General features: G+C 44.6%; 2 protein-coding genes across 3 annotated transcripts; one reads left to right on the top strand and one right to left on the bottom strand.

Annotated features, from left to right (window-relative positions):
- The first annotated feature begins 982 nt into the window (after window positions 1–982).
- Window positions 983–3,097, top strand: LOC310801938 (uncharacterized protein). The gene is made up of 3 exons (XM_083666146.1): window positions 983–1,050; window positions 2,302–2,528; window positions 2,949–3,097. Exons 1-3 carry the CDS (start codon window positions 1,033–1,035, stop codon window positions 3,061–3,063), a joined length of 360 nt encoding a protein of 119 aa, XP_083522272.1. The 5' UTR covers window positions 983–1,032; the 3' UTR covers window positions 3,064–3,097.
- Window positions 3,098–7,593: 4,496 nt separating this feature from the next.
- Window positions 7,594–15,550, bottom strand: csnk2a2b (casein kinase 2, alpha prime polypeptide b). 2 transcript variants are annotated; one of them, XM_083665610.1, is made up of 12 exons: window positions 14,523–15,550; window positions 13,312–13,423; window positions 12,844–12,945; window positions 12,120–12,170; window positions 11,914–11,973; window positions 11,608–11,691; window positions 9,882–9,992; window positions 9,466–9,567; window positions 9,196–9,296; window positions 8,659–8,807; window positions 8,324–8,406; window positions 7,594–8,204 (listed from the first exon to the last, which is right to left on the bottom strand). In XM_083665610.1, exons 1-11 carry the CDS (start codon window positions 14,624–14,626, stop codon window positions 8,330–8,332), a joined length of 1,053 nt encoding a protein of 350 aa, XP_083521736.1. In that variant the 5' UTR covers window positions 14,627–15,550; the 3' UTR covers window positions 7,594–8,204; window positions 8,324–8,329. The 2 variants fall into 2 exon arrangements, with proteins under 2 accessions (XP_083521736.1, XP_083521737.1); XM_083665611.1 differs by lacking the exon at window positions 12,120–12,170.
- Between the last annotated feature and the right edge of the window lie 115 nt (window positions 15,551–15,665).

Below are 15,665 nucleotides of genomic sequence, written 5' to 3'. Positions count from 1 at the left end.
AAAATCATTACAAGTAAGCTTAAGTAAGTGTCTTGTCCAGTCTGTGGAATGTATGGAAACTGAAAGCTGAAGTAGCTGGGACTTGAAAATATTAAGATCACAGACAAATTGGGGCGCTTAGTGGCGTAGCACACTAATGTGCTTACCACATAATCGCAAGGTTCCTGGTTCGATTCCGACCCTCGACCTATCTTGCACGTCATCCCTCCTCTCTCTCCCATCCTTCCTGTCAATCTCTACTGTCTCTATCCCAATAAAGCAGAAATGCCCTAAAAACATGTAAACATTTAAAAAAAAAGATCACAGACAAATAGTCTAATCTGTCTGACTGTCCGTCCGTCCGACTGTCTGTGCAGCTATTTGTGTAGGTATGTGTTACTATATTAAGGGGGTAGAGTAAGAGTTCTAACACAGTTGTTCCTGACAATGACGTGAAGCATGCCACTGATGAGGCACACTTTCATACAACAACAGCTCACCTTTGTGCTCAATGGAGCCACTCCTCTGGGCACACACATTAATGAAAGAGCTATCATGAGGTCTACATCAGGCAGGCATGAGTATAAGGGGCCAAATTCAATGCAAACACTGCAGTGACGTCACAATGCACCTCTCCTTGAAGCTTGTCATCCTTTTCTTCTTCCGCATCATTCCCAGAATTACACTTTGTCCCTTTGCTTCTAAATTTACCCACAGAGACAAAAGGCTTCTCAATAATGTACAGCTTTATTGTGATGCTGAGCCTTTGTAACATGAGACATCCTTGCTCGTCTGTGTGTGTGTTTGTGTGTGTGTGTGTGTGTGTGTGCGTGTGTGTGCGTGTGTGCGTGTGTGTGTGTGTGGGAGCAGTGAGCTCACTTTGGTGATGTCACAAGTGGGCAGGGCTGTCTTGTATCGTCCGGGATGTGATTGGTCAAGCCCCATTTGGCCTCAGTCATTATAAGAAGGAGACATGACCACAGTGACTCAATTTCCCCCTCATCTCACACCTGAACCACAGCACTCTCAACGGATAGACCATAGTCCATCTGCATGGCAACTGTAGTCCCTGTAAGTATTGGAGTGTTTGAGTGAACATAGCCACAGACGTTAGTGGTGTGGGGCAGAGCCATATACGGCTATCTGTATAGATGCATCTGGTTCGGGGGAAATGTGTGTATTCTCAGAGCCCATTTAAAGGCTGGGTTTGACCAGGACTAGATCAGCAGAGAATTGTGTATAGATCTGTTCTCATTATGTACAGTTAGATGGAGGAAATGTGAGGGATTGCAAGATGGAGAGCAACTTACTCTGACGTCATTAAGACAAAATGACATATTTCCGGACCATAGACATTATACTGTACATGTATGTATATATGACGTTATTGATGTAGACAGGGGCCTTATATAATGTTATGCTATACTGTCTGCCTATTTCAATGAGCCAGTGGATGGGTTTCAGCTGTATACCTTTGGCAGAACAAATTGCAGTAGGTCAGGTTGTCTGGCAGTGTAAGGAACGGATGTCCAGCCAGTGTTGTCTCTCCGTCCTGATCAGGTGTCGAGTAAAATAATCTGTGTATCGTCATTCTCTCTGTGAGATCGACCCTGTGTGTGTGTGTGTGTGTGTGTGTGCGTGCGTGCATGCGTGTGTGTGTGTGTGTGTGTGTGTGTGTTGGATTTGAGTTTCTGATTGAGCCTATGTTTGTGTGTTCTGGATGACGGCACGTGTGTGTGTGTGTGTGTGTGTGTGTGTGTGTGTGTGTGTGTGTGTGTGTGTGTGTGTGTGTGTGTGTGTGTGTGTGTGTGTGTGTGTGTGTGTGTGTGTGTCAGGCTTGAGTTTCTGACGAAGAGTGATTAAGTGTGTTCATGAGCGAAGGCGATAGCTAGGCAGGAGGAGGCTCGTATGCTAATTAATTAAGTGTGATCTCAAAGTGTTAATGGTGTTTAGATACTCAGTATCTTTCCACTTGTCTTCCGATGCCCTGATTTTTGGACCGGTCTGAACTGGTTTTCCAGGGAAAGACAAACTTTTTCCTCGTTTTGTGAGAATACACCTTTTGATAAATGAAATGAAATGTTGTATGAAATGACAATAAACTAAACCTCATGATAATTGAACCATGGTCTAGTGAACCACAAAAAATATACATATTTTAGTTTTTGCCTTACCATAGAAAACCCGTTATGATCGGATAAGCCCTAAATTCTTTTTTTTTTTTTTTTTAAATCCCAACAGAAATCAACAGATTTGTTTATATTTGGTATCATCATGCTTGGCTAAAGCTCTCTCTCCCCCTCTTCTCTCGTATTCCCCCAGTGTGCATCCTGCTATGCCAGCAGCAGTGTCCAGCCCCTGCAGCTGTTTGGGAAGGGTCCTGGGGGGGGCTACATGTCTCTGATCACATACCGTGGCCCACGAGGGGCCCCCCGCCCCCATCTGGCCTGCCATGCCCCCAAGATGACGATCCGCCAGATCTGCCGCTTGCTACGTGTGATGAGGCAGGTGCGGACTCGAGAAGCCACCAATACCACAGTCAACATCAGGTGAGGCCTGGACCCCCACGATGCAGCAGTCTTTATGTACCCCCATGATGCAACTGTCTTTATGTATTCTTAGCATTTAAACGGTAGTGTACAGTACACACACTAACTGAGGGACAGTAACAGGTACAGGGTACAATATCAATGCAGATGACACTACACTGTTGGAATGCTTCTATATTCTAATAGCAATGTTTCAATGGGACAACTTCCCTCAAATACATCTCAGAGTGTAATGTAGTGCAATGCAATTGGTAGGTCCATTTTGATGTTCCATCCCAAAAAATAATGTTCTGAATATCATGGACGATGTAGATATTAAATGACTAGCTGTTGAAGAATACGCCACACTGACTAACAGTCAAGCTGTCCCTCTCTCTCTCTCTCTCTCTCTCTCTCTCTCTCTCTCTCTCTGGGTTTCAGGAAGCAAGGCTCTCCCCTACCAGTACCCAGCTCCCCTGCCACCAAGTCTGAGAGGAAGTGCTTGCCCACCTGTTTCCGCCGCAGACGCAGTAGCAACATTAAAAAGGGGGGGTGACCAAGGACCCCCCCCCCAGATCCCCGCCCCCAACCCTCCCAACAAGCCTCTACCAGCCAGTGGGGGGTATGATTCATTTTGGGGAAGCAGCCCCTTTACGTCTCCACACCAACCACACCAGGGGGGCACAGATGGACATTTTGGCCCAGCGCACCTGTATTATTTCATTTGGAAGGGGGCAGTAGTGGAACCAGAAATTACTCTGATAGACTGCTTGATATAGGAGCCTGTGATGACCAGGCTTTGATACGGAATAAATCAGCCCTTTTCTTCTGATGGACTATCACTATCTCTATGGCAACCACAGTATCATGTCTTGTGTGAAATTTCAGCAGGTGAGACTGTCCAATTGTAATTAAGCAAGTGGCAACGTTACCATGGGGAAGGAAAGGAGAGACACCTGTTTGTTTGTTTTTTGGGATGTTCCTCCTGTGTAGGTTTGGTGTTGGGTTGTTTGTTTTTGTGTGTGCTGAAACCTCTGGGAAGTGAGAAATGGGTGCACATTACTAAACAGAAAGGGTCAGGGCCACTGACTTGTTCACTGTGATACTTGTATTTGTTTTCTGTATCTATTAAAATTCTTACCTCATAACAGTTTAAACCAATCCAGCATCATTTCATGTCTGTTGTTTTTGTGTTGTTGGGATGTTACAGGCTTGTGTGTTTGGTGTGTAATAAAATGCAGAACAATACTGTCCTATGATGTGTAGACTCTGCAGGGTATATGAAAGTGTTAGGGTGTATGAAAGAGTAGTAGTCTTGTGTCCTAATTCTATAAAAATGGTTGAAAATTGGGACGCATTAATATGTTGATAGGGTTTATAAAGGTTATCATTTCGGTCAAAAAAACTATGGTGGGAGGAGTCTGAGACGGACGCACACACACCCACAGAGATAAACACCATTTAATTTATAGACATATTGGACTGATGGTGCTGTTCAGAAATGCATAACCATGGGTAACACTCACAAAGCTCAATGAAGCCCATATAACCACACACACAGGGTTGAATTCATTTTTAATTCTGGTTTAACATGAAGAAACAGCATTCAGTGTCCATTTCAGTTTATTTATCAGGGAATCTCATTTGCTACATAATATAATAGTTGGAGATACACAGTTGATGCCTTTTTTGCATGTTTATAATTACATTCATATGAACCCGAATACTGCTGTATGGATGACATGCACCCTCTTTCACAAACATTCAAAAGAAAGGCAACTGCAACTACCCACACATCTGTCTACTGTAAACAAGCTTTCATCCCTTCAAACCTAAATTCCAAATTATAATATGGGTTGTTGGAGGACATGGAAAATCTGTGCTGTAAACACAGATCTCTGTGCGTGCGTGCGTGCGTGCGTGCGTGCGTGCGTGCGTGCGTGCGTGTCTGAGTCTGTGCTGACTGGACACCGGCTGATGCTGGTCTTACAAGGCCAGTCCTGAATGTTTGATGGAGCTAGATGTTGGCTGAGCGTGAGGGAGGCTTGGGAGGAGAGTCAGGTTGTAGGATTAGGGCAGGAAGAAGGCTCTCTGGTTTCCTCCCGAGTAAGAAGTTGATCTTTCAGTACACTCTGCTGGGCACACACACACGCACTCACACATGCATGCATACATGTACGCTCATACATATGTATTGTACACACACACACACACACACATATGAGCCGTCACCTGCCTAGCTATCGCTTCCACTCAGAAACACACTTAATCACTCTTCAGAAACTCAAGTCTGACACACACACTGGGCTGCACATGTTTAGTGACCCTGAACAGACACCTTCACTGGTAGGGTGAATTCTTCTACATACAGAATCATATAACAGTAGGATTTCACAGCAAAGCACACAATGATGGAGAATGATAGGCAGGGACCTGTGATGAAAAACAAGAAGGCCCTGCCATGGAGCTAAACAACACAACATGGCCCTGTGGTGGAGCTCCATACAGTATTAATCATAAAATAATAGCACTGTGGTGGAGCTGTACTATAATATCCAATAAATATGGCTATACTCACACCAACCCTTACGGTACAGTAATACACACCATCACCGCCCCTCAACAGAACGACCTCAATGGTTTCTGTAGCCACCTCCCCCCACGTACAAGAGAACTACTATCTTGTGAGTTCTAAACCACAGGAGGTCTGAGGAAGAGGAGGGCTAGAGCTCCATGATGTCACTGATACAGTTAGTTGACCTTCTTTTCATACACTTACTTAGCTGAGTGGCTGTTTGGCTGCTTGGCTCCACCACCAGTACTTACTGTAGATTAGGTTAATTGACCTGCAGTGCCTGGGGTAGGGGGTTGACAGATATACAGTGCCTTTAGAAAGTATTCAGACCCCTTCACTTTTTCCACATTTTGTTGTGTTATAGACTCAATTTAAAATGGATTCAATTAAAAGAATTTGCCTACAATCCACAATCCACACAAAATACCCCAGAATGACAAAGTTTTCGCTTTGTCACTCTGGGGTATTGTGTGTGGATTGTTGGCAAATTCTTTTAATTTAATCCATTTTAAATGGCCTGTGGATCGCACTCTACCGTCCATACATGGGATAGGTGGTTCTTGTTTGGTTATGTAAGTCTAGTTATGCAATACAACAGTCAATATACTTAGAGAAAGAACATGCCAACTCGGGTGTTTAGGACATCATTGACTGTAATGCAAGTTGATTAATGAGCTCTGATCAGGATATAGGATTTTCATGTACTGCACTGCACACAACCCACCTTTTACGTCTGACGCAAAGTTCTCGGTCTAGGACACTGATATGAAGGTCTACCAAAGGAGCCAATTGAGTAAAGTTTAATGGAATTTGTACATCGTATCGTCACAGTGTTGGACTGTCTGCATGGTCTATAGCCATGGGTGTAGCACTAGTCCTGCTTGGCCAGACTTAGACCGTAATGAAACACTAACCAAGATAACACTTCTTTAGTCAACACATGCATCAATTGCCTCATCATCACAGATGTTAGTAGGATCAAGTACTCTGATATTTACAGTATAATTACTTATATTAATAATAGAGATTGGTTCATTCTGCAAACATGATACTAGTACTGTATAGAAATGAAGAATAAAACACACAGCATATTACAGTAGGCTATAACTCCACCAGACAGTAATGTATGAGTAAAAGATTGATGAGGTAGCTCTATGCCTCATGCATGATACTATGAAAAAAAACACATCAGTCATCAGCTTTACTCAGTCCAAATCGACTGCTGAGTAAATTGTGTTTGTGTTTTCCCTGCATGTGGTTCAATTAGTCAGATATAGATTGCCAATAGCTGGACAGACACTGATATAAAATTACTACAGGCAGATACAAATGAGTTAATATGTTGACATCCATGGACAGTAAGGATACGGCTTGTTGGAAAACAACACCACAGTTGATACATATTGACAGAGAATTGTTGTGGAGAAACTGCGTCAACTCCGAAGGTGGCCAGAGTCACTTGAGCGGTGTGCGGAAACACTGCAGGATGCTATTAGGTCATCTGCTCCTCCTCATCTGCTAGTAATTCCATTCACACCCGCTCCTCCCTTAGCCAGGCTTGGGGTTGAACGGCACACATGACAGCATGAAGGCACGTGAAGTCAGGCGCAAGATGCTGAGGAGGACAAAAACAACCTTTCCAATACAATTTGCCTATTACTATGAAATGACCACACAGCATGATTGATGAATCTGTTGCCCAGTTCTACAGTCGTGTCTAGGAGACAGGGGCTAGGAGGTCATTCGGTAACTAACAAACAAGATTCATGCTGTGTGGTTGTGAAATGGGTCACACAAATTGGTGAGATGGGTGGACATATCCACAACATCACCATAAACAATTAGCAGTGTCTACACACATGTACAGCAATCTATAGAACTGGGTCAACAGACCAAAAACCAATCCACTTGTCTCCTACTGACAAACAACAAATATTCAGCATGAGGATTGACCTCATTGAGCTTCCTGTGAGCCGTATCAACGTGAGGCGTGAGAGGGGAAGGCAGACAGGTGTACTCCAGCCACTCCACTTGGCTGTGAAGTTATGGGGGATCACGTTGCATCAACACTGCACGACATATGAGGGGATAAGACTGATCTGGTTTCACGGGGCCCATAATTCCAGGGTAATTGGAGAAAGCCATACACAGATAACATGGGCTACGGGAATGTGCTCTTTGATGGTTGACAGTAACTGTGTGAGACTGGGCAGTGCCTGTCACAACATTAGAGCTCTCTCTTGGTTGGGCCTTGTTCTAGGGTGTGGGTGTTTGGGGGAGACAAGGCCTTGTTCTAGGGTGTGGGTGTTTGGGGGAGACAAGTCCTTGTTGTCAAAACAAAACTTTGTTGCCTTCTGAAACCCATGACAATGTGGACCCACTGTTCTTAGATATTCCGCAAATTACGATCATGTAATTGTAAAACACCCATTCAACACCCACTGTATGACCACCTCAATCAACAGTACAGCCTTTGACAAATTTGACAAAATAATGACAAACACATCCATCTAAATAAAAATCATTTATTTTCATTAATATTATTATCATCATTCTACCTAGAGCAGAGAAAAGGTCCACCATGCTTCTTCAGTACTACAGTGTGTGGAGACTGAGAGCTCAGGTCTGCCAGGGAAAGGGGGGGGGGCTGAATACTGGACAGACAGACAGACCGAGGAGGGAGGGGAGGGGGCAAAAAGGGAGGGGGGCAGGCTCAACGCTCCTTTTCATTCTCCATGCTTATTTAAACAAGGGAGGGGGAGGGAAAGGGGGAGGAGGAAGGGGGGGGGGGGCTAATGAAGGGGTAGGGGTCTTTTTTCTTTCTTCTTCTGTTTACCTAATGATAAAAGATGGCCTGGGCAGCAGTGAGACAGCATCAAGCTCATTGGTCTGGCTGCTTCACATGTAACTGGGACGAGGCCAACCACACAGAGGAGGAGGGTGAGTGTGTGTGTGGGTGTGTGTGTGTGTGGGTGTGTGTGTGTGTGCGTGTGCGTGCGTGCGTCCGTATATGCACACATAGGTGTGTGTTCCTGGTCGGCATTGCTTTGATCCATTGTCACTGTACACTTGAATAGGTTTCTGCCACAGAGGGGTAAAAAGTTGAGGTAACAAATGTTCTTCTGAAAGACAAAAAGGGAAGCAAGGTGATATTGTTAATTATTTCTTACATACATGAACGCAAAATAATGTACTTGGTCTGACATTATGAGTTTGTGTGTGTGTGTGTGTGTGTTTCTACCTGCTTTCATCGAGCCGTAGTAGATCCACTGGACACCATATTGCCATCCGTGTTGGAGAGAGACTGTTCTTTCAGGACAGGGTCTGTGGAAAGGGCACCATGTTAAACATAATATCTCATTTCCCCAACACCATCAACCTATCACAGGGGTTGTCAGCAAGCGTGGGTGTGTGGTACTTTCCAATGAGTTGCTCCTGTACCTGTGTAGTAATACAGTAACTACCCCAAGCAAAAGCATTGAGTCAATCGTGCTCAATAAAATCCCATGGTGATTGGATAGTAATGAAGTGGAGCGTTTTTCTAAGTGAAGTAGGGAGTGTTCCTTGGTGACTTACAGAAGTAGGGGTGCTCCATGGCCTCAGTGGCGGTCAGTCTCTGCTGATGGTCATAGCGAAGCAGCTTATCCAGCAGGTCCAGAGCCTCAGGGCTCACCAGGTGCTGGTTCTCTGTCTGCACAAACTGCTCCCAGCGTTTCCTCGTCTGTCTACAGGGGGAGACAGAGAGCTGGCTTAGTGCTCTGTGGTCAATTCAAGAAAACATTATTACTCAAATCATTCACCTGGGAGTGGATGTACTGGATCCTTTTATGGAGCTAGAGAGACGGTCAAGCAGTGTTATATATATATATATATATATATACACACACACATACATACACACACACACACCAAGTGTGTTATATATAATACCTCTATGCTGGAATGCATACAAAAACTAGCAGTTGTCACTGCAACCAAATCACCATAACAAGAACATCACAGTGTTTAGCACACTAATGTGCTTGTTAACGACAGCTAATCCAAATATATTCACCTATTACAGGTAAACACAGGGAGTAACCCTCTTTCCCATGTGTGAATGCTGGTACTCACTGTCCTAGCAGGTCTTTGAAGCGTGGGTCCAGTTCAATGTGGTATTTACGCAGGTATCCAAACAGCTCATCTGTCCCCAGGACTTTGGCAATCCGGACCAGCTGAAATCAGAACAAATGGGCCTTTAGACAAGTGACTGAGTATTACGTAAGTAGTAAGAAGTGGTGTGATTGGGTGGAATATGTGGGTATGTAATGAGATGAGAGGAAGGAGGTTTGATGGTAAGAGTAGACTGTTCGTGTCAGTTGGGTGGTGGGCTAGTATGGCTACCTGGTCATAATTGTCCTGGCCGTGGAAGAAGGGCTCTTTCTGGAAGATCATACTGGCCAGCATGCAGCCCAAACTCCACATGTCCAGACTGTAGTCATACATCTGACAGGAACACACAGGGACTCAGTTATATTATTATTATTATTATTATTATTATTATTATTAATAATAATAATATTACTGCTTTACTGTAAATCAACTCACTTAAGTCACCATACAACAGCTTTCAAAAATAGCTTTGGTGCATGTAATAGAGTTACTAGAGTGCCATTGTTGGCTACAAAGAAGATTCAGTGTGGAAACTGAACATGACATGAAATATTGCAATGAAACTGATATGGAAAGATTTCACTGGAGCACATATACAGGAAGGCCAGGTGTGAGTATGTGTGCGCGCATTTGTGCTAGAGATTTACCTGGTAATCCACAAGCAACTCTGGGCCTTTAAAGTAGCGTGACGCTACTCTGACATTGTACTCCTGTGCTGGATGGTAGAACTCAGCTAGACCCCAGTCTATAAGACGCAGCTGAAAGAGACAAAGCAAAACAGTGTTAGAAACAGCACTACTACTCACAGACCATACACACAAGGGTGTGATGGTCACTTTTAAAATGTATACTATATCTATATAGGTGATCCCGTTGAAATGAAAAATTAACCAAAATAATAACTAAATAATGCCATTGAAAATGTCAAGATTTCTCTGCAGTTGCCTTAATGCCACCTAGTGGCAATATTAGTAATTGGGGAGTCACATCTGTATTTGGGGAGTTTCTCCCATTCTTCTCTGCAGATCGTCTCAAGCTCTATCAGGTTGGATGGGGAGCGTCGGTGCACAGCTATTTTCAGGTCTCTCCAGAGATGTTCGATCGGGTTCAAGTCCGGGCTCTGGCTGGGCCTCTCAAGAACATTCAGAGACTTGTCTCGAAGCCACTCCTGCATTGTCTTGGCTGTGTGCTTAGAGTCGTTGTCCTGTTGGACGGTGAACCTTCGCCCCAGTCTGAGGTCCTGAGCAGGCTTTCATCAAGGATCTCTCTGTACTTTGCTCTGTTCATCTTTCCCTCGATCCTGCCGCTGAAAAATATCCCCACAGCAGCATGCTGCCACCACCATGCTTTACCATATGGATGGTATTGGCCAGGTGATGAGTGGTGCCTGGTTTCCTCCAGACATGGCGCTTGGCATTCAGGCCAAAAAGTTAAATCTTGGTTTCATCAGACAAGAGAATCTTGTTTCTCATGGTCTGAGAGTCCTTTAGGTGCCTTTTGGCAAACTCCAAGTGGGCTGTCATGTGCTTTTTACTGAGGAGTGGCTTCCGTCTGGCCACTCTACCATAAAGGCCTGATTGGTGGAGTGCTGCAGAGATGGTTGTCCTTCTGGAAGGTTCTCCCATCTCCACAGAGGAACTCTGGATCTCTGTCAGAGTGACCGTTGGGTTCTTGGTCACCTCCCTGACGATGGCCCTTCTCCCCCTATTGCTCAGTTTGGCCGGGCAGCCAGCTCGAGGAAGAGTCTTGGTGGTTCCAAACTTCTTCCATTTAAGAATGATGGAGGCTACTGTGTTCTTGGGGACCTTCAATACTGCAGAATTCTTTTTGTCCTTTCCCCAGATCTGTGCCTCGACACAATCCTGTCTCTGAGGTCTACGGATAATTCCTTCGACCTCATGGCCTGGTTTTTGCTCTGACATGCACTGTCAACTGTGGGACCTTATATAGACAGGTGTGTGTTGTTTCATATCATGTCCAATCAATTGAATTTACCCCAGGTGGACTCCAATCAAGTCGTTAGAAACATCTTAAGGATGATCAATGGAAACAGGATGCACCTGAGCTCAATTTCGAGTGTCATAGCAGAGGGTCTGAATACTTATGTAAATGTGATATTTAAGTTTTTTATTTTTAATAAATTAGCAAACATTTGTAAAAACCTGTTTTGGCTTTGTCATTATGGGGTATTGGGTGTAGATTGATGAGAAAAAAAATGAATTTAATCCATTTTAGAATAAGGCTGTAACATAACAAAATGTGGAAAACGTCAAGGGGTCTCAATACTTTCCGGATGCACTGTAGGACAGATGTAGAGCGCCCCCTAGTATTTATAACTCTATGGGTATAGGACAGGTGTAGAGCACCGCCTACCGTCCTCATCTGGTGGTCGATCATCACATTATGGGGTTTGACGTCACGGTGCATAATACCCATACTATGGCAGTAGTCCAGGGCCTGAGAGAGCACAGAGACCAGGATCATTATAATGTCAGACACACACTGACTATTAGCCTGGTCCCAGATCTGTGTGTGCTTTAGCCAACTCGTATAACTAAGGCATAACAAGGATACCTCACATACAGATCTGGGATCATGATCGCTTCAAACTAACCAAGTTCAGGGGACAAGTGCATTCAAAACTACAGCACTCAGAAGAGGTAAAACGGCATGGCTCACCTTTAGTAGTTCATACATGTAAAAACGTATATCAAAATCTGTTAACTTCTGGTAGAGCTCCTGATAAGAGAGAAAAAAAACGATTCAAGCTTGGAAAAGCACATTCCACCAAACCTTCTCTGTCTCTCTCTCTCACATACACACAAACACACATTGTCACCCCAACAATAGAAAATCCTTCATGCCAAGATATCAGATAATTCTACCTTAAAATCTGTGTTATTGATGCATTCAAAGACTAGCGCAGGCGTTCGGGACTGCAGAGAGACCGGAGAGAGGAGAGAAAGAGGGAAAAATCAGAGAGAGACAGAGATAATCAAATCACAATGATAAATCAGACAGACATAGAGGCATTGTTGTTGTTATTATGAGCCATATTTACTGTAAAGTAAGAGGCAAAGCATACAGTGGCTGGACACTCACAACGAGGCAGAAGCAAATGAACACAGATAAAGCATGAAATGACGTATAACAAGGCATCCCAATCCATTTCTTCTCCTGTGTAAGGTGCAATCATGTGCTTAATAAATCAGGATGATTCAAACATTGCCATGTTACATTACAGGCATCTGCAAAATAAAATGATACACCAATACATTAGGATATAAAGACCTGCATAGAATAGAAAGTTTTAAATTAAAGTTGCCCTAAACATGTGTAGTAACACTGTAATTACTATACAGTGTATCAACATATAAACAGATATACATGGACTTGCGGCAAGTGGGGGCTTTTGCTCTAACCAAGCAGTGGTGCATCTGATTCTACTTATCAAGGCTTTCAAGACATATGATATCATTTGTTGATTCGTAGAAACAGCTGCGTTACTGCTTGGTTGGAGCAAAAGCCTGCACCCACATCGACCCTGGCAGGGTGAGACTGCCCACCCCTGAGCTATGCCTATGGCAAGGAGAGGCAAGATAGACATACCACAGGGTCTTTCACCGTGTCCACCAGTCGGATGATGTTAGTTCCCCCTCGCAGATTCTCCAAGATCTTGATTTCACGCTTGATTTTCTTTTTCTTGACAGGCTAGTAAGTGACGTCCGATCAGAGACAGACAACCAATCAGACTAAACCAGGATGCAAAAAACGTTCTATCTCCTTGGCTACATGTGAACGAATGCTTCAGTAAGGTGTTGGTCCATATGACCATGGCTACATCTATCCCTGAGTTTTTGTAGCTGATCATTATTTTAACGTTCACTACATCCCAATTCTACACCCATTTCCCTGGAGTGTGAACTTGTCCAGTATCCCACATTGATTTCAAAGCATTGGACTAGTGTAAGCATGGGCTCTTACATCAATTGTATGCTTTTAAAATGTAAATCCATGTAAGCCGAGTGGATAAGTGCACACTTCAGGAAGGTCCATACAAGCCCTTAGACAACTTACCTTGAGGATCTTGACCACCACTTTTTCATTGTTGTTGATGTTGATGGCTTCAAAGACCTCACTGTACTTCCCCCTGCCCAGCTTCCGCACCAACTGGTAGTCCTCCTGGTTACTGGGGGGGAGGGGGGTGGAAGAGGTCAGTGCTGTGTTTCATTGAGGCCTAGGTTACCCCTTGTCCTCCCCCCTCACCACACATTCAAAGCTTTGAACAAATGAAGGGGGTTGAATCTGCTCTAGACCATTATTTTCCTCATCAGTGAAAGAGAGTGACATTTCAACCACAGAGAGGGGGGGGAGAGGGGGGGGGGTATTTTAAGTACCAGCCTTGGAGGGTCCTTGATTATAATAATGAATTTGGTCCTTGGGGCTGGTATCGGAGAGTTTGTTCAATTGTCTGTCTAACTGTGAAAAATTCAGCAAAGGGCCACTGAATCTTCAACAAACTGCTGTTTCGGCTGCCATACCAACAGCTGGCTATGTCTCATTCGTTCATTATATAGGCTGTGCAATGCTTTACATGTCCTCCTACTCGACTATATAGTCAACTAAATAATATATTTGTGACAAAATATCTACTGTTCTTATTATTGCGATCTATGTGACTCTTTGAAATGATGGGAAAACTGGTTAGGTCTATTATTCACAAGCGTCATTCGGTGATGTCTCATCCGCGTCAGCTCCATCTCGGCCTGCTCGAGCTCACAGATTGATGACTTTCCCATCCAGATCGATAGAGTGGCACGCCAAACATCTGAGCGCGCTGCGCGCAGACTCAAACAGGCGAACCCCGAATGGTCCCGACAAAAAAAACCTTGTTTACCAAGCCAAAAACCTCTGGATCATATCTGAGATCATATTTTCCCATCAAGGTGGCAATCCAGACCTCCTATGACGCGTTGATGGCCAATTAGTACAATATCAAATTGTTCAAATGTTTCACTCGCCCACACAGATCCTGTGCAATTTACCACTGTTATGGCTCACTCACTGGAACATTATCTAAGACAAACTAGTAGCTCGTGTTGAGTGGAGAGCAAACCGGCTATGGGGTTTGGACATAAATATAGAATATACTGTAAATCAAAATATAAAACCCATTAATTGGGACATCAACAGTGAGAGATCAGCTTAGTTTGATAAAGCATTTGCAAAAGAAATAGCAAGTATATTGTGCATCATGATGTTTGAGGAACAATTCCAAAACCTCTCACCTCCAGCTAGGCACGTGGGCTTCATAGTCCCAATATTCCCTGCTCTTCAAAGTGTTGACATCGGCGTACACCCGAGATTTACTACCGGCCGCCGGGCCGGGCATGGCGAGACCCGGAGCTCGGTCTGTGTGGAGGATCCGATTGCCACCGAGCTATTTTGCTGCAAGCAATGGGAACAATACACACCACCGTCTTCGTGTCGGAGTCCGGGGTCTTGCGCTGTTCGGGGAGGGGGGATTCCTACTTTGCTATCCGATATCTTGCCCCGCGAGAGATGACCACCACAGTGCGCTGCGGACAGTTACCACTGAGCAGCGCTCGTCGCAGGGATTGTCAAGAAGCAGCTAAGCCGACTGGGGCTCCAAGGTTGATGATGGATAAGGGGAGGAAAGGGGCCGTCAGATATAGCTAGTGTTAAAACGACGGGAGGAGAGATGGAAATAGAGTGTTGAGGTAGAAGAGGTAAAATCACAAAAAGCATGCGTTAAATAAAAGGCTAAAACATTTGACAGAAACTGGCCCAAAAGCCTGACCGAGAAAATAGGCTACAGGGGTTTAGGAATCAAATTATAGCGGGTTAAACCCCCCACCCCCTTATGGGCCTTAAATCCCGAATCCGAAGCAGACAGATCCTACCGCAGAGACTCTTGGAATGACTCTCTCAAGTCAGCAATCTTCCAGAGGGAGGATGGAGAGGATGCGGAGGATATGAACGGGAAAGTCCATTAGTACAGAAGTTGGGTTTTACACAGATCCCCCTAGCTACGGCGTATTCACTAGTAGTAGCTACAGCCGGTTGGAGAGGGGGTGGAGTAGAAATCGATGCTGTTCGCTAGCATGCTAACTCTGAGAAAATCGCACCACCGTTGTGCATGGTGCGGTGCACCCTCGCCGGGGCGCGTGGCATATGCAAGCGTAGTGGAAACCACTTCAAAATCCCTTTCAAAGCCAGGCGGAGGTCGGGTTTTGGGGCTTTCTTTAGGAAACCCCCCCGGTCCTTATTCCGAACCGCAGGGAACCGGATTGCAATAGACGAGACACCCGGAAATGAACACCATCTGGATAAACTTGTGGAATGCCATATGACGCCAGTTTCATCCATAGCTCGGCGTACAGCGCTCTCTAGTGTGTAGGAGTTGCACC

Source organism: Argentina silus (assembly GCF_951799395.1).
Source record: "Argentina silus genome assembly, chromosome: 3".
Lineage (NCBI taxonomy): Eukaryota > Metazoa > Chordata > Actinopteri > Argentiniformes > Argentinidae > Argentina > Argentina silus.
This window is presented reverse-complemented; position numbering and strand designations above follow the sequence as displayed.

What these genes read in the sequence shown, in the direction of transcription:
- LOC310801938 (XM_083666146.1), top strand. An exon ending in AATACCACAGTCAACATCAG is followed by an intron (nt 2,529 to 2,948) that starts GTGAGGCCTGGA and finishes TCTGGGTTTCAG; the next exon opens with GAAGCAAGGCTCTCCCCTAC.
- csnk2a2b (XM_083665610.1), bottom strand. Translation starts at nt 14,626, where the DNA reads ATGCCCGGCCCGGCGGCCGGTAGTAAATCTCGGGTGTACGCCGATGTC. An exon ending in GCCCACGTGCCTAGCTGGAG is followed by an intron (nt 13,424 to 14,522) that starts GTGAGAGGTTTT and finishes CCTCCCCCCCAG; the next exon opens with TAACCAGGAGGACTACCAGT. An exon ending in TCAATAACACAGATTTTAAG is followed by an intron (nt 11,974 to 12,119) that starts GTAGAATTATCT and finishes CTCTCTTATCAG; the next exon opens with GAGCTCTACCAGAAGTTAAC.